General features: G+C 49.3%; 1 protein-coding gene across 8 annotated transcripts in view; it reads left to right on the top strand.

Moving 5' to 3' along the window:
* PTPRN2 (protein tyrosine phosphatase receptor type N2) overlaps positions 1 to 22,073 on the top strand; it is a 924,814-nt gene that overhangs the window by 797,915 nt on the left and 104,826 nt on the right. For all 8 annotated transcript variants that reach the window (XM_070618094.1, XM_070618092.1, XM_070618095.1 and 5 more), the window contains one exon: positions 7,555 to 7,764. In XM_070618094.1, coding sequence (XP_070474195.1) covers positions 7,555 to 7,764 — 210 coding nt within the window. The remainder of the gene's footprint in view (positions 1 to 7,554; positions 7,765 to 22,073) is intronic.

The raw sequence follows: 22,073 nt of genomic DNA, 5'->3' as shown, positions 1-22,073 counted from the left end.
CTGGCAGGGGCGGTCTGCGTCTGAGGTCATCCTCAAGTGGGTCTGTGGTGGGCATTTCAGGGTGACCCGGTTGTTGGCAGCTCTTCCTGGGCTCAAAGATTGAGAGGAGGTGGCAGCTGTTCCACCCCCCTACCTCCCCTCAGCTCCCCCCACCCCCCAGCCCCCAGCGCCCCGCGGAGACCCGCGGACTAGGCTGCGGACGTAGCCTCTGGACTTCGCCCGGAGCGCTTTCCTCTCTTCCCGTTGCTTCGCTAGCCACTCCGGGCATTTCAGACCATCGAGAGAGAGGGGCGGGGGGCATGCAGACGGGGAGGGGTGTGGGAAAAGAAGGACAGGATGAGCTGCCAGGATGGAGAGGAGCCAACATGGGGGCATTTTCCTCCCAGCCCATTTTGGGCGCTCTTCGCCCTCTTCGCTCGGGCCCAGGAGCGCACCTCTGTGCCGCTGGGATGTTCCACTTAGAGGTCACTGGATGGGCGCGGAGGGAGGAGCGTGTGAGGGGCAGGTGGGGCCGTGGGTGAGCGTGGAGGGTCCTCTGAGCCCCGGGCCGGTTGGAGAAACGCCTCGGAGCGGCCCCCTCCGCTCCCGAAAACGGAATCTGCTCTTTCTCGGCCCTCCCGAGGTGAGGCGGCCGCCTGCTCGCCAGGGAGAGAAACTTCTGACGAGGAGCTATTTGAAGGAGGGACTTCATTTCCTTCCCTCGTTAACTACCTGTGTGGTTCTGAACCGTGGCCTGCTTGGAGGTTTTAGAGAAGCCTTGCTCCAGTCGGGCGGACCCCAAAATTAGGGGCTGAAACCTCAGCAGAGTCAGTTTTTAGAGCCAGGGAGTCTCCCGCCCTTTTGTGTCATCAGTGTACTGAGCTCGCCGCGCTCCACGCTGGGGGTCTTTGTCACAAGCGCCAGTGCCCATTGCACCCCCATACGCACAGCCAGAGGGCGGCCAGGACCCGCCCGCCCTGCGGTCCCCGCCGCACCGGACGCTGCGTGGACACCTGCTCCGGCCCGGTGGCCCTGCTGTCCAGGCCTTGTCCCCAGCCTCCTGCCCCTGCTCTGGGTTCGAGTTGCTGACCAAGTCCGCGGACGGCTGTCCCTGCTCGCCTCCGGGGAGCCTCCGCGCCTGGGGTCCGAGTCACCTTCGCCAAGCCAGCCTTCCCTGCATTTAGACGCGGGCGAAAGTGCAAGGAGTGAAGGTGTGTGTGCAGGAAGAGGACGACGGAAGCTCGTTTCTTTCTACCAACACAGGAGGAAATGCCCCCCACCCAGCAAGAACACCCCATTTGGCCTCCGAGAAGGGGCGGCCGGGGTCGCGTAGGGCAGCAGAGAGGTGCGGCGCTGGCCTGTGGAATCCCCGGGATGCTGGGAGACGAGAGCGTCGTTGGGGACATTGGTCCGTGCCCCGCGGCCCAAGCGCTTTGTGGCGGGGGAGGCTGGGCGGCAGCATTGTCCCCGCGGGGAAGGGGGCCCAGGGCGCTTCGGGACCCCTCAGGGCTGTGAATACTCCTCGCTCCCAGGAACCCTCGACCCTTTGTGTCCGGCGCCTCGGTCTGATCTTTCCGATCTCTGTGGGATCTTGTGAATAAGTGAGGGGGAGGGACTGGGAAGGAGAGGCGAGAAAGCCCGCGGCCTGTCGAGGGGGTAGGGGGCCGGATCGGGCTGTGCGTTCCCGGGGACCGACGCTCGGAGCAGCGCTCAGGCTGGTCCTGACCCGCGACGCCATCCACGACTTGAGGATGGGGCTCCTTAGCCTCCAAGAGGAAGGTGAAGCAAAACCGCCAATCCTGCGGGGGAAACTCCGTCTCAAGACCACGGAAACACCTGACCGTGGAGGCGCGGGTGTGCGCCTATGTCACAGCAGGCCTCGGGGACCCCATATGCATGCCAAAAACACGGGTCAGGAGCCGGTGCATCAAGTTTATTGGCCGGCCGAGTTTGCGTTTGAGAGTAACAAACATGCGGGCAGTGGATCTGAAAGACGGCTGGGGCAGGCCTTCTCCGGGGGGCCGATCCGCTCGGTCTGTTCCCAGCTGGTCGCTCTCTATTCTCCCCGAGACAGTTTGTTGTTTATCAAGCTCTCCTAAAAATTAGTTCACACGAGGGTGTCTTTTCCCCCTTTAAACATAAATATCGTAAATCTTCCCTGATATCTTAAAACAGAGTATTTCCCCAAAATTGATGTTCTCAGAGTGCTTAAAGATGGCAAATAGACAATTTATTATTTTTTGTATATTTACTTTTAGGCCTATGCCTGAAAACACTCAACAAATAGCCTATTTTAAAATAGCATATCCCCACTTATTTTCACTAAAGTTTATATTTAAGAATAATTATTTCTTGGAGAGTCTTTTCTTTTGCCCATATAGGCTTTTTTTTTTTTTTTTTTTTTTTTGGCTACTTGAATGGCAGATTTGCAAGTACAATTTCATCTGCACCGAGGAACAATGGCTTTCAGCTGCACAAAGGGTTTCTCCCACCCTGAATTCAGACCGCAGTGCCTCTTGCTCTGATAATAGCTTCTGAAAAGATTTTGTAATGCAGAGAATTAATACATGATTATTTCCGCCTGACTTCTCTCATTTATTAGAATTCTGTGGCAAATTCCAAATTAAAAATAGTTCAGTTAACAGCTTTAAAAAATACTTTAAAAATATTTTAAGATGCCCCGCCCCCATATTTTTAAGTTTGGTCATTCCCAAGGCCTGAAAACTGTGAAAAATTTTGATCAGCCTTAAAGTGATAGTTACTATATTTTAGTAAACATATTTAGTAAATTTAGCATGAAATTTCCAAATAATTCTAAGATGAATCATCTAGGAAACCAAAGACAGTCTTGTTCTAACAACTCATTAGTAGTCTCTAAAACTAATTTCTAAATTTTACAGGGAAAAAGGTCTTTACAATTATAGTAACTTAAAAGTACAGAGGAACACAGGGTGAGGCTGGGTTTGCAAATCAAATTCCTTAAAAACACAAATTAAAACATGGACCATAACGGAAGTTTAATATTAATGAAATTGAATGCTTGTGCCCCTAAGTTTTTTGGTAGGTGTGAGTTTTAAAATGGGAGTCAGTGACGTAGATAACGAATTGCTCTTGCTAACCCGTCACATTGCACAGCTTCGGAAAAATACTAAATTTTGCTACCTGTCAACAAGTATTTGTCACCATAAAGTTTTGTATTTAGGTGGCTGCCTCAGTTCTCACAGTGAAGTTTGGGTATAGAATGTTCTTTTTTCTTCTCTCTCCTTTTCTTTTAAGTTTACCACATGGACAGCTAAAAAAAAAAAAAAAAAAGTTTTGAAGATACTTTGCCGTAAAGGGCTCAGAGGATAATGTATGGGAAACCCCATGCACCTTCACTTATAAGCACAGATCAAAATAGTTTAAATAGGTCAGAACAATGTCTGTAGATTCCAATTTCTAAGAGCAATTCCATAAATTGTCTCTGTGGTCACAAATTTATTTCAAATCACAGCTTTTGCAATATTTTGTATTTTAAATTCAAGGAGTTGCAGGTGGAGACAGTCAAGTGGAAGAAGTAAGCAATATTGTACTTCAGTTTACTCTCAAGTAACAGCTAACCTGATAAAAAAAAAAAAGGTGGTTTATTATTCCTGATCACTTTAAAATCATACTTTTCCTGCACCTGAAAACTTAGCACTAGGTGCTTGCAGTTGCGTCTCCCACAACCTGGGGCCCCAGACGTCCCTGCTGCGCCTCCGATTGCTGCTTCCTCCCCTTCTTCCTCCTCACTCCTCCCCTGCCGCAAACTTTCAGCGAGGTGAGCCGCTGTGCAGGAGGAGGTGCTCCGCTCTTAAAAGACGCCTGACTGTAAATGTCAAAGTCATAAATATTTAAGCATTATTTTCGTTCAATTTCCAGTCAAGACTGACAAGATGCCTCTAATTAGTGGTGGGCTCTCTGCAGGGCCGGCCCCAGGACAAGGTTTCAGGGGAGCACCTGCAGTTCCAGGCACTCAGTCTTGAGGCCAGGGACCCAGGAAGACGGGGGGCTGAAGCCCCCCAGGTCACACGTGGAACAGACAGGACTGTGGAGCAACTCACTTTTAAGCTGGTAGCAGACTCATTTTTTTCTCTTAAAGCTCCTCATCAGCAGGGGTTTGAAGTTTTGGGATTTTCTTTTAACCCCACGAGAGGAAAGGAAACGAAACAATTGTAAAGTTATTTAAACTCAATCACTATGCCAAGGAGAGGAGTTCACTCTCTAATTTTTTTGTAAGAATAGAATTTCTATAAATTTTTGTTTCTTGTGGGATTCTTAAGACCTGACTTACAGCCAGTTTCCGTCCCCAATTGACCCACCCAGCCAGCACAAGGTAGGACGTTGGAACCGTTGTGGCCCCAGGGAAGAGTGACTTTTCAGGTTCCAGCCCAGGTGCCCGCAGGCCTGCAGGAAGGAGGGTTCCCAGCCTGGCCCTGAGATCCTGCGACCTCCAGTCCGACGGTGACCTGCGCGGCTCCCACCCAGCCTGGGGACCACTGTCACCCCTTCTCTGTGGGGATCTGGGGGAGACCGTGGAAGAGGGGCTCGAAGGGCATGCGGGTTCGTCCTCTTTCCTCTCCTCCTTCCCTTCTCCTCAGGGAGAGAGCACCTGGGACCCAGCGGGGGCCGGGCAGCTGGGAGGAGGGGCAGCGGGGCCCAGGGAGGAGGGACTCGAGATCTCGGGACATCACTCTCCTTGACATTTTTCTTTGACCTTTGAGTAAATTACAAGCGCGCCGCGTGAGAGGGAGCCCAGGCAGGCCCCATTCCGTTCCCCGCGTGGGCCGATCGCGTCTCGGGTCACGGTGACGGTCGGTTTCCGGCGACAAGCAGCATGTCGGCCACTCTGCCTCCCCGAGAAGAGCTTCGGCACGGCCTCCCGATGAGCGCCCGCCCAGGTGTCTCTCCTGTCGTCCCAGGCCTGGGCCAGGTTAACGTGAGGGCACCGCCACCTCCTCCTCGGTGCCGCTCCAGTGCGTTCACGGCCTCTCACCTGAAACCAAGTGACAACCGGCTGAGTTTGTGCCCCTTTCACGGTGAGCCTGCGGCCGCCGCACGCGCACAGCCCCTAGTGGGGCCAGACTCCCGGCCTTCGTCCCCAGGGCGCGTGAGACCGTTGGTCGGGTGCCCACTGATGCGTCTGCCACGCACGGAGGCAGTGCGCGTCGCCTAGGAGCCGGGCTGGTCACCGGGCATCTGTGCGCCTCGCGTCGCCCGGCAGGAAGATTCGGGAAGTCCCTGTTCCCAGGGGCAGTCAGACACCTGGGCGCGCGGGTCCTCCCGACGCCGGAGCCAGACGCCCTGGGTGGGAGCCCGGGGACCGCCAGTCGTCTGGGGGGGGGGGGGTGTGGGGCGCGCAGTGACCGCCAGGCGGGCTGGGCCGGGCTGGAGGACCAACCGGACACCCCGCCTCGGCCGCGCCGCCTGCTTTGTTGTGGACCCGCTCCTTCTGGCGAAGCTCCGGGCCTCGCGAGCAGTCCTCCTGGAAACGTCCCCACTCCAGGCTCTCTCCCGAAGGAGGGGATTGGAGGGGGACAGGCGGCCCCGCCGGCCGAACGCGAACACCCGGCGGCGGCCAGCGACCCCGGACCCGTGCCTGGCCCGGCGGGAGCCTCGCGGGCGCTCTCAGGGAGCGTCCCGGGCCGGGTTTGGGCAGCTCCCCCGGCCCCGCGCGCTGCGACCTCTCGGCGCTGGCCGCCGCGGGGGACACCCGGGAGTGCGCTCCCCTTTAACCCGCCGCCGCTGTCGGACCGGCGGGACCCAGCGACTCTCGGGGGCGAGGACCGGGCCGGTGGCGTTCCCTCCGCCCTCCCGGGTCTCGCGGCGCCGCGTCGGGTCCCCCGTTTGTGTAGTTTTGGCTCTCGCTCCGCGCGGGGCGGGGACCGGGTGCGGAGGGACAGGGCGGCGGGGGGAGGGGGGCGCCAGCTGCCTTTGGGGTGACTTCTTTCTGGAGGCTGCAGTGTGAGGCCGGGGAGGGAGGGGCGAGGGGAGGGGTGGAGAGGGGATGGGGAGGGTCTCCCCGCTGTGGCGGCCGCAGAAGCGGGCCACACAGGCCTCAGGCTGCCGCGCACCCCGCTCGCTCCCCTCCCAGGCATCCTGGTCCCTCCCCACTCTCTGCGCACCTCCCCCCCGCCCCGCGCCCCTCCCACCGTAGGCGAACTCGCCGTCCAAGGAGCCACGCATCCAGGCAGGAAAATCCGGCGTCTTTTCTCATTTAACCCGCGTTTCCATTAACTCAGTCCCGGCACCGGCTAATCCGCGGCACCGAAGGCGAAAGGAGGCTAATTAATGACCAGCTTTTCCAGTCAAGACCGGCGATAATTGCCTTGGTGGCCTTTATGATTACAAGATAAAAATGGCCCGGCCTGACATCAGAGGCCCTGTGTACACTCGGAGACAGGAGGAAATGAAGAGTTGGGAGGCTGAATACGGAGCAGAAAATTACTAATAGAAGAGAGATAATGAATAGGCCGGCCAGGCATTCATGGGGAAAAATCCATTTTGTTACCACGCGAAATTAGGTGGTGGAAAGGGGTTTGCTAATTGTTCTCATCTTGTAGCAACCAGGACCGAGGCGGGGGCGTGCGCTTCCATTCATTTCCCTAGTAATTGTGGAAGCGCGCGCTGGCCGGAGTCGCGGCGCCGCCGGCCTCTCCATCTTCCTGCTCCGGTTTTAATTGTTGCTAATATTCCTCATCATGAAGCTAATGAGGGCGAGCACCATGCAACTCTTTGCACGTGGGGACCAGTGAAATGCACCAGAAGGGTTTTCTCACACCCCCCCCCCGCCCCTCCCCCATGAAACGGTGAGAATTTGATGGAGTTTGGCTCCCTCACTTTTGACACCGCGGAGAAGTGAATTCCTGGACCATCGTGTTCCAAACGCCCTTCGGCCTTTCGGGGAGCAGCGCTGAGGCAGCGCTGAGGCGCGAGGTGCTGGGGTCTGAGTCCCAGGCGTTCGAGGGCCCAGGTGGTGGGGATCGTATTGGTGATCCGCCACGGAAGGCAAGCGGAGCGCTTCCGCCAGGATGCAACCACCCTACGCCCCTACCAAGGCTGTTAGCAGCAGCTCAGAAGAACAGCCCGTCTGGGGTGCGAAGACACGTACTTGCGCTGCTGCTTTTAACCCAGCAGATCTGGGCACCCCCATCCCGACCTCTACCCCCCAAACATCTGGGAGGCAAGCTCTGGATAAATTGCTGAATTTTCCTCACATCTGTTTAAAAGAAGGGATGAACGCTTTGTTTTGCTTATGGCAGCAAATTAATTACTAAATATCTTACATTGTTAAGTTTGATGAATGGCCGCCATTCAGAGAAAAAAAGTGATGGCTCCAACTTTCCTTTTGAAAACATCGCAGTCTGTGGTGTGCTGTTGTGAAATGACTTCTGCTTCCAGCTTGAGAGGTGCTGTTCTGGAGGGCCCTCCCACTGTGGTTCCAATGCCAACACTGTGTGTTGTGTTGCACTTTGCGTTTTGAGTTGCTTTTGGAAAGGATGGTTTTAGGAGCTGATTTGTTAGGTGCTAACGTGGCCCCTCTCTCCTGTTCTGCAGAAGAGCAAACTCAAGCTCCGGCCTCATCAGGCAGAGCAGGAGGACTCCACCAAGTTCATCGTGCTCACCCTCATCTCCGTCGCTGCCATCCTGGGGGTCCTCCTGGCCTCCGGTGTCATCTACTGTCTGCGCCATAGCTCTCACTACCGGCTGAAGGAGAAACTCTCAGGACCAGGTGGCCACGCGGGCCTGGATGCCACCGCCTACCAGGTAAAAGAGACCTTCCTGTTAAGCGATGTTTCCATTCAATTCATCAGTAGAACAGATTATTTAACCGCCTCTGGCCCCTCCCCCATTCCCACAGTTGTTCATTTCTTCATAGTTTGGGTTCTTTTATGGTGACAATTTGAAACTTCTCATTAGCATTCATGTAAATACCTTGCAACCACAGTTTTACTGCTCTATATTAATCTTATGCCGTTCTTGGATAGTCTCATGTTAGCTGTGAAAGCGGGTTGCTAATTAAAAGTGTGGGAAAAGTACAATACATGAATTATGTATTATCTGTTATCTTTCTTACTTTGGCCGCTATTAATGAAAAATGCCAGAGTTGCAGGATAAATTGGTTGTGTAGATGTTTGAAGATGTCTTTTAGATTATGGGCTTCCTCAGGGTCTTACAGGAAAAGATCTTCCACCTGATCCGTTGCCCCCTCTGCTATTATTTGGACACAGCGAGATCTAATGCTGATAAACGGAAGGTAAACCAAAGGTGTCTCTGAGAACAACGTGGCCGCTGTGTGCTGGTCCTGCAGAAGTGTCCCAGGAGCACCTGCAGACATGTTAGAAGCCGACAAGAATGTGAGGAAAGCAAGTTCAAACCAAATTGGGCGTAAAAAAAAAAAAAACAGAGTTTTTGGAAGACCTATGGCATACACTTCACATTTAATAATGTCCTGTAAGGAGACTATGCCTTCAGTTTTAGCAATAGCGCAAGCCCTGAATATATACAAGTTAGGGCATTTGATTTCTTTTAGCATAAAATATCATTTAACTCCAAGCATATTTTCCCATTTGGGAAGGTAAAATAATTTACTTAATCATCGTTTTGAAAGTTTAATCAATATAAATTTGTAAAAGATTTTCTCCCATTGAACTAGACTCTTTGTTTTCTGTCGTCACGTGATCCTGAAGTGTAACGTGTCTTGTAAATGATACATATTTTGCAATCATATATAAGTTAAATATTATTATTCTATCAGAGTTACAAGGGGGGGGAGATTCTCAAGCTCTTTCTACAAAACACCCCCCAATAATTGTCCTGCAAAGTGCCCTCCATGAGCTCCTCTGAGCTGGCTTTTTGTGCTCCTTGGGCTGCCCTGCCCTTGTCCCACAGAAGGAGCAGGGGTGAATTTATAAAATCTCTATGCTTAAAAGAGACCAGGAGATAGCTTCTTTTCCCATTTCAGGATTCTTGGTATTGTTGGTGAATGGAGAAAACCTCTAGTTTTCTGGAGGAGGTCACAAGCCTGGTCAGCGGGATCTTTTCTTATAAAGAAATGGCAACTTCAAATGTGTGGGAGATGGCATTTCAGCCGCAGTGCATAGCTTTGCTTCAAAGCAAAAGAAAAATCACGTTTGAAGAAGCCTGGAAAAAATGTCACATAAACTAGTGAGAATTTATCCGGAAATACTAGTGAGCAAGCCCCATCAGTGTAAGGTCCCAGGTCTTCTCGGCCAGGGCTGTGCCAGGACATAAATAAATTATCACACCAGTTCTGTTCTGGGTGTGACGGGAGATCATACAGGGGAAGATTTATAGAAAGCATGGCATCCTTTGATCCACTTTGAAATTCAAATATAAAATATTGAAAGAATGGAAAGGTGGGACTTGCATGTAGAAATGACTAATTTTTACAAAGATGCAGGTTGCAAATGCATACATAGAACTGAGTTTGTGATAATTAACAGAAAAAAAATCTTCCCAGTGACAGCTCTAATTAATAGTATCTGTAATTAAAATCATGCCCTTCCAGCAGGAAAATTGTTTGAATTTCTTAGAGTGACCTTTTTGCTGTTCCTCCTGGGGGCATAGTGGTTAAGTTGATATTGATTTTATAATGAGCTCTGGTTTGTTTAATAAGAATCTATAATCCAGACAATAAATGAAATGTGTGTTTTTCTTCAATCCAGATTAATAAAAAGGAAAAAAAACTTTTCCCTTTAAAAATATGATCTAGGAGAATTTGGAAATTAAACTGTTGTAAAGATTTTCTGGTGGGCTTAGTTTTGGAATCTCTACAAAATGCCCTTTAGAGAACTCCTCTGATGAAACATGGAGGTTTGCCCCCATCGCACTGGACTGTCGATGACGAAAAAGTGCCGAGTGTGGTGCTGTTTTGATTTGTTTTTAGCAGCGCAGGACTCAGCAAGAGGGAATGAGGGCATCATGATTTTTAACTCTAAATTTAGCCTAGTCACGTATTAAGAACTCATGAAAGCGTAGTTACAGATAGAGGGTATTTACATTTTCAGATGAAGCATGTGTTAATTTATTAATGTGCTCATATCTCATTTGGGTTTTCTAGAGCTGCCACTGAGACCCTCTTCAAGTTTAAAAACCTATCTGAAAAGTTTTTTAAAAAATTGTAAACATCAACAATAATTTTTGGGAAAATATCTTGTAACCATCAATGCTTACTTATTTTTAAATCCTTGAACTGCACTTTGCTAATTCTGTAATACAAGTGAGATTATGGATAGACCTCATCACAATTCTCATCACTGGGTTACAAGGAAAATTGGGCAATTTAATATTATGCTTTATTTCAAGGGGACATGATGGAAACACTCAATTCATTCTTATAAAGTTTCTAAAGAGAAAAGAATGATTGTGTAAGTTAGGTTAGAAGTAAGTGACCAGGAATGATAGAATGGGAGGTGGCAATGCAATAAGCTTTATTAGTTTCAGAATATGGAGTTACCCTCCAAAGGGAAGAACTGGGTTCTTCTGCAGGAGAAGAGGAGGCACACAGGCCTTCAGGCTCGGAGCTGGCATTCTGCAGGAGGCACTGGTGGCCTCTTGGCGTATGGTCCCTTCTTCCCAGAGAGTCAGAAAGGGGAACCTGCATGTCCCCAGTTGAAAAGCACAGCGGCAGTGTCATTGCAGACACCCCTAGTGGGAAGACCCCTCGTGTTGCTGACCCTTTGTAAAGGGTGAGTCCACATCAGCCCTCAGAGTGCACATCTTGGGCGTCTGTCCCTGGGGTCACTGCAGTCTGTGCAGTACCCTGCACGCTTGCAATTCGTGGTTTGGGGCTTTGGGTTACCATGGATTCATGAGTGCTCCTGAATAATCAGTGGGCTTTTCTTAAAATTCTTTCAAAGCAGTTAGTAGTTTGCATTATCAGATTCTAATGCAAACATGTTTAAACATTTTTTCCTTTCTTCCTCAAAAGAGAACTATTTCATAGACAGAGTCAGCATTTTAAGGCTGTCTTGGTTTGCACATGTGTGTGTGATATTTTTGTTTGCTTTACCTATTGGAAATCAAATCTTTCTTGCTAGACTCTTATACTTTGACGCTTAATGAGATATCAGTCTCACCGGATGATATACTATCAAAGTGTAATTTGCTCAGACTTGAAAGAATTGGGTATGTTAACTTCTAGAATAACCGAAATCCAGTCTTAAAGGTTATTTTTTAAATGGAATTGCCACCAAACTTTTCCCCATTGTTTTAGTAAATGTTATTTTTTCTTCTAAATATGTAAACAATATATTTGGATTAAATCTGTACTTCATAATCTAAAAGGCCAATTTCTTAACTTTTATTCTTTTTTCCCCCAAATTGGCATGTCATGTCACTTATATCTATGATGTTGTATGTGCACACATGTGTGTACATGTGTGTATATTTACACACACATGCTCACTAAGGATGACGTACAGGCACCAGAGAATTGTGATCTTGCCGTACCAGGTCACACTGTGCGTGTGTCCCCACAAGTGTCCTATTTCTGTGGAAGGTGATTGGGTAAAAGTATGCATAAATCAGTCGTTTGCTGATGAGAAGACATCCCCTCCTTTCTCCCCGAGTCTCTTTGAATGTTGCCTCCGTTTCTAGGGGGCTTTGATCATCTTGGAGCAGCAAGTTAGTATTCTGCCGGCCCCCTCCCTCCCCTCACGGTGGGCAGAGGCTCCTGTGGAATTTTCAGCACGTTCTCTTTTGATGGTTTGTTTCACAATACCCAGCAGGTTTCCCTGTTGCTTGGGGGCCTTTGGAAGCAGACCTGGAGGAAGGTGAGCATCCCTCCATGGGACGGCCTGTAAACAGCCGCTGAGCGCACTGCTCCCCTTAGCAGTGACTGTTCCTATACTGTGGGCTCATGGTGACTGCTGCTGTTTGGGGTGCTCCCTTGGACTCAGGCGGGCGTACCTGTGAGCCCGGACGTACTCTGACCTCTCCGCTCAGGGTGAGGTCGACTTACTCTCCTGGGCTTTGAAGGAAGGGACCCTTCGTCTCGGTAGAGTTTAACCTTCTGTGATGAAAGTGATCACTGGTCATAGGAACAGCCACTGGGTAGGACTGTTTTTTTTGCAAATTTTCAATAAGCAAAATCTATGCTGCTTCAAAAACGGAAGGGTACCCTAAAACATTATTGAAGAATGTTTCTTTTTGTTATAACCTAGCCCAGCCTGAGAACAGGCATTTCTCTGATTTTCCCTTTGCAGAAGTAGCTGAAAGCACTAGTGTGTGTGTAGGCAGAATTCTCTTGAACCTTCCCAAACATTGATTGGGTTTTGTGAGTGTGTGTTTCGCTACGTCACATGGAGTGTGACTCCTGAGGGTGCGGCCTCGTCATTGTCCCCTGTGTTCTGCCATCCCCGAGGCAGGCCTGGGCTTCACTGTCAACTAAGTAACCAGCCTAGTGGGTGCCAAGTGCCACTGCCTCGAGGCAGCCACCTGAGAACCTAAGGAACACGTGCAGACCTTTGCCACGATGACAGCAAAGGGATGCATTTGTGCCAAACATTTCAAGAATCCAGATTTGTTTGCGTGCACATTCAAATGATCAACATTAGGGCCACAGCTTTCTTCTGCAAGCTTGGCTGAAACTCCTAGACACCTTTCCACTCTGAGTTGAATGTTTTTCTGGAAGGCACCCATTTGTAGTGCGTTTTTCTCATAAATCTTAAATTTTCAAACATGCGGTTTCCAAAGGCGGCAATACATGCCCGTTCTCTGGTTTCCATGCAACGTTTCCTCAAAAATAGCTCCTGAGATTTGGAAATAGATCTTCTAGAGGAGGCTGAAGTCTGGAAAGATTGCCAAAGAAATATCTAAACATAAAAATAAAATGTGTTGCCATCCTAATATAGCAGGCCACTCCCCGTGATCAGACAATGAGAATTAGATCAGACTCAATTAAAACCGCGGACCAGGGGCTGGCCCCGTGGCCAAGTGGTTGAGTTCGTGCGCTCCGCTGCAGGCGGCCCAGTGTTTCGTTGGTTCGGATCCTGGGCGCGGACATGGCACTGCTCATCAGACCACGCTGAGGCAGCGTCCCACATGCCACAACTAGAAGGACCCACAACAAAGAATATACAACTATGTACCAGGGGGCTTTGGGGAGAAAAAGGGAAAAAATAAAATCTTAAAAAAAAAAAAAAACCCCGCAGACCACTCAGTGAGATGCTGGGACGTCTAATACTAGGAACCCCGAGGCCTGGATGCTATGGCTTCTCTTGGTGTCTGTGTTGCTTAACTCTGTTTTGTTTTCATTTTTGTAGTGTATTAGCGCATCTGGATTTTACTTGAAAAACTGTTTCTTAAGGAAGGACAGGAAGTTGCCTCGAGGAAGATGAGAGGGAGAGGAGGAGGGAGCATTCTCTTCACCTCTACTCTGTCGGGTTATCTCATTTTGTTCTGTAACAGCCAAGGGAAGACCGCGTGGGAGGCTCCGGGAGGAAAGTGCTGGTCCTCACACGGCGACTAGGTGAGGGGCTGTTTAGGGGCCAATGAAGGTGCACGCCTTTAATCTTCTTCAGGACGGGTAGCGGTCTGGTCTGCCTTGCCCATCTCACTGTCAGAGTCAGAGTGTGCTTCCATCCTGCAGAAGCCAGAGGAGCCCCTCAGAGGGCGCCTCACATAGGGAGGTTCCTCCAGAGTCCTTGCACTCAGCTCCACCCGTCCGCATCCTCAGTCACCGGCTCCCATCTTGCGATGCCCATGGGGGCACTTTGACAGCCTACCCTGGCCACCTGTTCACTCCTCGAAGCCACGTGAGACAAGCAGAGTTGCACTGCCATCCTTGTTTTACATGTGGGGAAAGTGAGCATCAGACAGTTGTGACTTGTCCTGGATCCCATGGCCAGTGAGCGGCAGAGCTGAATTACGACAGTCTCCAGCAGCCGGACCCTCAGGCTCACAAGAGTAGGTCAGCTGGCCAGGCCCCACACCAACACAGGACAAGACAGAACCTCCTCTGACTCCCAGACCTGATGCCCCGCTCCGCTGGCTTTGTCTTCATGGTGTGAGGAAAAGTCAACATCAATTCTCTGCTCAGTTTATGATTTCCTGTAAATGAAGAGTTTGCCATAAAATGGCATGAAAAAATAGTAAGCAACCCAAGTCCATACATAATTACAAGGTAATAGGGATGACAGGGGCCCAAAGCCAGCTGGTGGGTGGAGAATGTCATGGTAGACTCATGAAGGATGGACCCACAGATGCGTGGAGAGGACATTCCAGGCAAGTGAACAAGCACAGACACTGGGTATTCACATGACTCTGGGGACAGACTCAACAAGGAAGGGCCAGGAGAGCAGTGGAGGAGCTGGGACGAGTGTGGACATCCTTAGTGTTCACCCTGGAGGCAGGAGGCTGGGGCATAACTGCAGGGACAGTTAAAGGACCCCACTTTGGACCGCTCTTCCATGAGAGTCTCTGCTGAGGACCAAGTCCATCCTCCCTGGTGCTCCGAGGATGGGCCAGCTTCTCCAGCTGCTCAAGATGACTCCAGAGGAGGAAAGCGTGTCTTGACCTCTCTCTTCCATTCTCAGTCTTCCTGCCCTCCTACTGTACTTTTCATTTTTAAATGTCCTTCTCTCCCGATATTTACACTCATGAGAGAAAGAGTTCTTTCCATGCCTCAGGCATGCAGCCCGGAGCTTGGGCCCGGCACCTTTCTGAACCCCACTTTCCTCACCCCTGAAATGAGAAGGGAAGTGCTTTCTGCTCTTTGCTGGGCTGTGGAAGGTGGACAAGGTCATGGAAGTGCGAACTTGTCCCAGCTCTGAATTCTCTCTAAGGATGGTCCTTGTGGTGACTGTGGGTGCTCAGAGATACTTGTTGGTGGCTTTCAGATTCGTCTGCATTGCTTGGTTCTTGATCCATACCTCCCTTTCCCAAGTGTGTACTTATTACTTCTTCTTCCTACGGGCTGCTCTCTCTCCTTTAGGCCCTGAGTGAGAGGTGGGCATGTTTTCTAAACCAAACCTGGCACATACAATCTGCAAAGAAAGCATGTACTTCTCAGGAAAGCTGGAAATCTAGACTATTCTGTAAAGCTCAAGACATTTTGAGGAAGGCATTTAGAGGAGGCACAAGTGTGAAGAGAATGTTCTGGTGGCTTCCGTGTAGCGCTGCTTCCCCCATCTTTCCAGGACCAGAGATCACTCGTCATCCTCGGCTACGTCTCTAGAGTTAGGTGGGCTCAAGTGTGCAAATGTAGGTCCAGATCATCGTCAGTGGGAAGGAACCTGCCCTAGGCCCACTGGCCCTGGCCCCAGGAGGCATGTCACTCCTGTTGTGCCAAGGGGCTCTGCGTGGGGGCGGCGAGGAGAGAGGCAGCGTGTGCGCAGCCGCGAGTACGGGGAGCCCTGCTGCCCATCAGACTCAGAGAAAGGATGCTGAGCGCTCCTGAAACAAAGTGGGTGTGGGGAGGAGAAACTTGAAAAGATGAAAGGAAGTATAAAAAAATGGATTAATCAGAGATTTCGACAAAAATGGTAGAATGGAGGGGAAGAAATTCCAAAGGGTAGGGAACGGGAGATTGAGGGCAGGTATAAAAGAGCGAGACCCCACCACGAAGTCTGACAGACCCAGAAAACATGCCCCTACATCTGAGGGGCTTGTCTCTGGCCATTTCAGCATCTCCTCTCCCCGCTTCCCACTGGGAGGGAAAGCATCGTGAAGGTCTTCTTCAACCAGAGCCAGGTTCTCCATGTGTAGGGATAGAATGCCCCTCAAGGCCTGAAGTCTCTCTCAGCGACAGCCTCGTGGACGGCCGCTGTGAGCAGAATCCCACAAACCCGCAGTGGGATCCTGCATCGGGAGGCTGGTGCTGGCCCCGAGGACGCTCAGGCATCCACTCGAACGCAAGCCTGTGCTGGGAGCTGGAGAGCGCGCTCTGTGCTGAAGGGTGTCGTCTGCAGTGAGATGCATTAGCCTGTCAAAAATCGCCAAGCCCAGCTCTTAACACAACCCATTCGCTGCATAGACGCAGGTGAGAAGTTAGCTAAGATGTAGAATGAGGAGGGAGAGCTCGAACTGTCAGACGCATGCAGGAGCTGTGTGTTTACAAGGAGCAAGAGCTTCAGAAAGAGCAAATGCACAGTCCAACCCAGGAGCATCAGGCAGATGACAGTCGTCCCCAAATATCCTTGAAGGGACACTTAAGGACGTGAGAGAGGAAGACCGACTCGGCCAGCAGACCCCAGCATGAGAGCTCCGAGCATAGGAGAGGGTCCCCAGATGCCCAGTGGTCCCCTTGGTTTGGCGAACTCTCCTGCCCAGGGACGAGACTCGCCATTGGCATTGCTTTTCTCCAAGGCCCAAGGTCTCTTTGGTTTGGAGTTCTCTGTGGCTCTCAGCCCCGTGATGGCCACTCTCTTCTTCCCACCCATGGCTGGCAGCTGTGTTGGGTGCCGATTTCTGCCTGAGGACCTGTACACGTGTGGGTCCCCAAGGCTGTGATTGCTGGGTACTGCATCCAGGTCTGAATCCGTGTTGACAACCCCTTGGGTCCCCTTGAGGAATGAAGACCCCAGAGAACCTTGTAAAGGCTGGATGACTAAACTTAGAACTGGTCTAGAAAGTCCTTTTCCGGAAAGCTTATTTCTTCTGATGATGGAATCACATTTTCTGAAACAATAAGGACAGCAAGAACTGTATTTTGCATCAGAGTTTACACACCGGACCAGTTTACACTGGTGTTAAGCATGTGCTCCAGACGAGCACACTTCGATGGTCCACAGGGAGCCTGGGGGGTGAGGGAGGGCTTCCTAGAGGAGGGGAGCGAGAGGGCTCAGAGGGAGAGAAATGGAGGCAGGGACGGACGTCAGGGAGAAGATGGAGCCAGTGCAGCCAGAAGTCTGAAGCATGCATTTGGGGCACTGGACAGGGAAGTTTTCCTGGAGCTGAGTCTTAGGTTGAGGAAGAGAGAGAAAAGTCTGGAAAAGGCTGAGCCCAGACCTGAGAGGGTCTCGAATGCACAAATAAAACAGAGAATTTCAGGGACCAGGCGGGGCTTTTTCTTACTCATTTTAGGTCAGTCTGTGCCAGACTAAGTCTGTGCAATGTTACAGTCATTTCTTCAGAAATGTAACAGTGACGACTTCTTCTGTTACATTAGAGAAGCTACATGTTAGGGTTTCTCTTCCCCATCTAAGTAACCGTTCTTAAACTTTCTTGCTCAAAATATTTGAGTCTCTATTGGGGTTTTCTGCTTTGGGAGAATTGCTGATAATTAAGAATGAAGTCTTGGTAGATTATTTCTATATTAGCAAGTACAAGATATTCATACAAATGATCTCTGGTTAGGAAGGTGACAGTTGCAAAAAAGTATTCTCTCAAGATTTTTGAATGTAAAACATAATGCAACCAGCAAAATTAGGTGTCTAGGTGTGTATGTGTGTGAGTCTGTGTGTATGATTATTTGGCAAACAGGAAAAGGAAGATTCACAAACCATTACTTTAGCAAGTAAGGCCAACTGTTTTAAAATCCATAATTCTGTATGGTGTTTGAGGAATATGGGCACAAAGTACAGGTTTAAACTTAGATTGACTTTGTGGCATTTAATCACAAATCAATTAAAAGAGTTTATCTAATAAGTACTGGGATTATTAACATGCACAGGATGTTAGTATCAATATGTAACTAGACTTAAATTCTCTAATTAAATTTTTAAAAATTAGATTTGTTCTATAGGTAAGCATTTTATCATTTTTATTTTTTTGTAAAGACGATACAGAAGAGTAACTGATAAAGAAATATTCCTATAATTATGCTTTTAATAAACCCACAAAACATATACTTTAACCAGAAACCAAGATGTTCTTGAGTGGGCAGAAATAAAATGCAGATTTGTTTGTAAAACAAGCTCATCAGTTGGAAGGGGAATTACACCCCGTTTACAGGTTTCAGGGTTATCTACCCCCTGCTGGCTTTCTTATCCTCCATCACTGTTCAAGTAGAATATAAATTCTAGAGGCCCGCCCCGGGGCCGAGTGGTTAAGTTCGCGTGCTCCGCTTCGGCGGCCCAGGGTTTCGCCGGCTTGGATCCTGGGTGCAGACATGGCACCGCTCATCAGGCCACAGTGAGGCAGCGTCCCACACAGCACAACCAGAGGCACAACTAGTATATACAACTATGTACTGGGGGGCTTTGGGGAGAAGAAGGAAAAAAAAGAACAGGATTGGCAACAGATGTTAGCGCAAGTGCCAATCTTAAGGAAAAAAATTCTAAGTTGAGTGACCCCAAAATCTGAAATTGAAATGTGAGGGGAAGACTAAGAAAACATCTCGGACTCTCAGTTGCTTCTGGACCCTGCGATGGACGATGCTCAGCCTTTCCTGCTCCAGAAGCCCTGGTGCTTCTAGATAGAGATGGACTTTCTAGGCACATCTTGAGTCTACAGATTTCTGATGGACTCCAAGAGAGGCGTCACAGCAGAGCTGGTGCCCGTGTGCCGTAAGTGGCTCTTGTCCCCTGTAGGCAGTGTCCCAAGGGCAGGTTGCCCTCAGATCCTCTCCTCAGCACCTCCTGCCAGCCCAGAAGTTCACCTTCCACAGCTGTTAAGCTGTGGAAATATCTTTTGCTGGTCTTATTCAAGGGCCGTTGGAAACACTGACTTCCTGTCGAATTCAGCACCTGTTCTCTTCCTGGAAGTGGATGACAGACTTTTAGAAACTTACAGGCTGTAGAGGTCAGAGCCCTTCATTTCACAGCAGAGCTAAAACTGAGACCAAGGGTGACTTGCCCACGTCACCCAGATGGTCAGTGGCAAAGCCACCAGACCCAGGTGTTCAGAGTTCTGTTAGGAAGGCCTCTGACCGCTCTCCAGGCATCGTGCAGCTAGATCACCATTCAGATTTGGCTTTGGATGGGATAATTGGGTCCCAGAATGATGTGTGGCTTCTGAAAGTGCAGAAGCAGCTGCTGCGGTGGCCCCTCCACCCCCGCCCCCGGGCCTTGCCCTTTGGCTTAATTAGGCCGCTGCAGAATGGAGAGCCGTGAATACCCTTTGTATTGCTGGCTGGGCTCCTCCAGCCCCTGCAGTATCCCCTGTGCTTTTCTGTCTCGCAACCTTTGTCAGACTGCTCCCCTCCTCGGAAAGCCCTCCCGCCCTGCCTGCACTTCCAGATCCTTCCCATCTGTCAGCCTGCTCAGACCCCACACCCTCTACCCAGGCTTCCACCCAGCTCAGGAGGACCCGTGCTGTCCAAGCCCCAGGGCCCCTTCCTGTGAGCCCTCCAGTTTACCTTACATTACCCTGAAAATCTTGAGTTACTTCCTCATTATTACCCTTCAAATCTAGAGTTATTTCCTCATTGTTACCCTTCAGATCTGGAGTTACTGCTTCATTATTACCCTTTAAATCCAGAGTTACTGCCTCATCATTACCCTTCAACTCCAGAGTTACTTCCTCATTATTACCCTTCAAATGCAGAGTTACTTCCCCATTATTACCCTTCAACTCTGGAGTCACTTCCCCATTATTACCCTTCAACTCTGGAGTTACTTCCTCATTATTCCTTCAAATCCAGAGTTATTTCCTCATTGTTACTCTTCAGATCTGGAGTTACTTCCTCATTATTACCCTTCAAATGCAGAGTTACCTCCTCATTATGACCCTTCAACTCCGGAGTTACTTCCTTATTATTACCCTTCAACTCTGGAGTTACTTCCCCATTATTATCCCTCACATCTAGAGTTGCTTCCTCATTAATACCCTTCTAATCTAGAGTTACTTCCTTATTATTACCCTTCAAATCTGGGGTTACTTCCTCATTATTACCCTTCAAATCTAGAGTTATTTCCTCATTGTTACCCTTCAGATCTAGAGTTACTTCTTCATTATTACCCTTTAAAGCCAGAGTTACTGCCTCATCATTACCCTTCAACTCCAGAGTTACTTCCTCATTATTACCCTTCAAATGCAGAGTTACCTCCTCATTATGACCCTTCAACTCCGGAGTTACTTCCTTATTATTACCCTTCAATTCTAAAGTTACTTTCCCATTATTACCCTTCAACTCTGGAGTTACTTCATTATTCCTTCAAATCCAGAGTTATTTCCTCATTGTTACTCTTCAGATCTGGAGTTACTTCCTCATTATTACCCTTCAAATGCAGAGTTACCTCCTCATTATGACCCTTCAACTCCGGAGTTACTTCTTCATTATTACCCTTCAAATCTGGAGTTACTTCCCCATTATTATCCCTCAAATCTAGAGTTACTTCCTCATTAATACCCTTCTAATCTAGAGTTACTTCCTTATTATTACCCTTCAAATCTGGGGTTACTTCCTCATTATTACCCTTCAAGCCTGGAGTTACTTCCTCATCATTATCCTTCAAATCCAGAGTTACTTCCCCATTATTACCCTTCAAATCTGGAGTTGCTTCCCTATTACTGTCCTTCAAGTCTGGAGTTTCTTCCTCATCATTATCTTTCAAATCCAGAGTTACTTCCTTACTACTACCCTTCAAATCCAGAGTTACTTCCTGATTACTACTCTTCAAATCCAGAGTTACTCCTCATTATTAGTCTTGGTATCTGGAGTTACTTTTTCATCAGTGCAGGCTGAGACAGATCTGGGTTCAGAACAGTCTTGTTCCCTCCCTGCCACGTCTTCCCATGAATGTGAGGAGGGCCTTGGTTTCCTGAAATGCCAGATCTGTACTGTCCACAAACAACACCTACGAGGGGACCTTTAGGTGCTCAATAAGTACTCATCGATACATTGAGCTAAGATGTCAATGTGAGAAGAGCTGGCCTTGGGGAAGCCACATAGAACTCTGTCAAAAACCATCACCCGTAATTTCCAGCATCCAGGGGAGTGCCCAGCATATAGGAAGCATTAGATAAATGTTGAGTATTGTAGATGTTGAGGAAAGTGACGATGACGATGATGACAAATGATAATTCATTACCTTTTGAGCAAGAAGAAAATTCGGAAGGTGGCAAAGTCCCCTGTGGAAAACAGCTGCTCCTTCCCTTGTCCGTGTCAGGCCCAGGCCGCTCTGAAGAGGTGATGATTTGTTTCCGACTGAGTTGGCTATTTTAGATTGTCTGACTGTGAAACTGAAAGCAAAGACACGCCCCACAGGCTTTGCTCACAGAGGTCGAGATGAATCTGTGAACTCTGAAGCTTCACGGACTTTTTGGGAACCCTTGAAACTTAATTGTGCAGTGAGTCATCAGCCACAGGATCCCAGGAAGTTTGGGGCCTGTCTTTATTGTTTTCTTTGTCTCACAAACAGTGGCCTGGCTGGGGGATGTGGGGCCGTGACTGAGACCTCCTGCGTAGCTGAAAGTCATACGGGTGTTGCAGACCAGACACTCTCTCTCACACGTGTCAAGTTCCAACTTTCATTGAGAGCATTAGAGATTATTACAGAAACCCATATTAAATACGGATTATAGGGGACAAGATGCTTATTGAAATTATGTGTTTCCTCCCTCTGTTTTTATTTTCACAACTCATTGCTGATTTCAATCTGGTATTTATCAGGAGCAGAGCCAATGAAGAAAATGAGTGTGTCTCTGGTCTTAAAGGAGAGGCCGTCTTTAAGTGGGTGCAGCCCGTTAGGTTTTAGGCACATTGGATACGTTTGGATAAAGGTGAGCACACTCTATAACTTACCTTTGGAGCCTCACCTTTAGGCAACACACCGACTACAGATTTGTGAGACGGCAGATATCTTCTCACTTTAAAGCTGTGTCAGATGATAACACTTTGGAGCTGTCTACTAGGGGGCTTCCAGGTGAGGAAGACGGCCTTCTCCTTGTCAGAGGACGAGGCCAAGCCTCTTGGCAGTGGAACTTGGTTCCAGCTTCCTGGGCTGCACCTCCTGCATGAGCTTGGCACTGCCCAGCCTGGGGCACTGGAGGCTCGGGGCTGCTGGATGCTGATAATGCACCAGTGAGCAGGCGGCTCCGCTGATCTGTGCTAGATGCCGAGGGAGAGAGAAGACAGATGAAGATGACCTCAGCTCTCAAGTTTGGGAGGCAGATGTAGTTAACGTGACGTTAGCTAGGGAACAGCACAAGGCTGCCTCTTATTTCGA

This window comes from Equus przewalskii, chromosome 4 (assembly GCF_037783145.1).
Source record: "Equus przewalskii isolate Varuska chromosome 4, EquPr2, whole genome shotgun sequence".
NCBI classification, from domain to species: Eukaryota; Metazoa; Chordata; class Mammalia; order Perissodactyla; family Equidae; genus Equus; species Equus przewalskii.
This window is presented reverse-complemented; position numbering and strand designations above follow the sequence as displayed.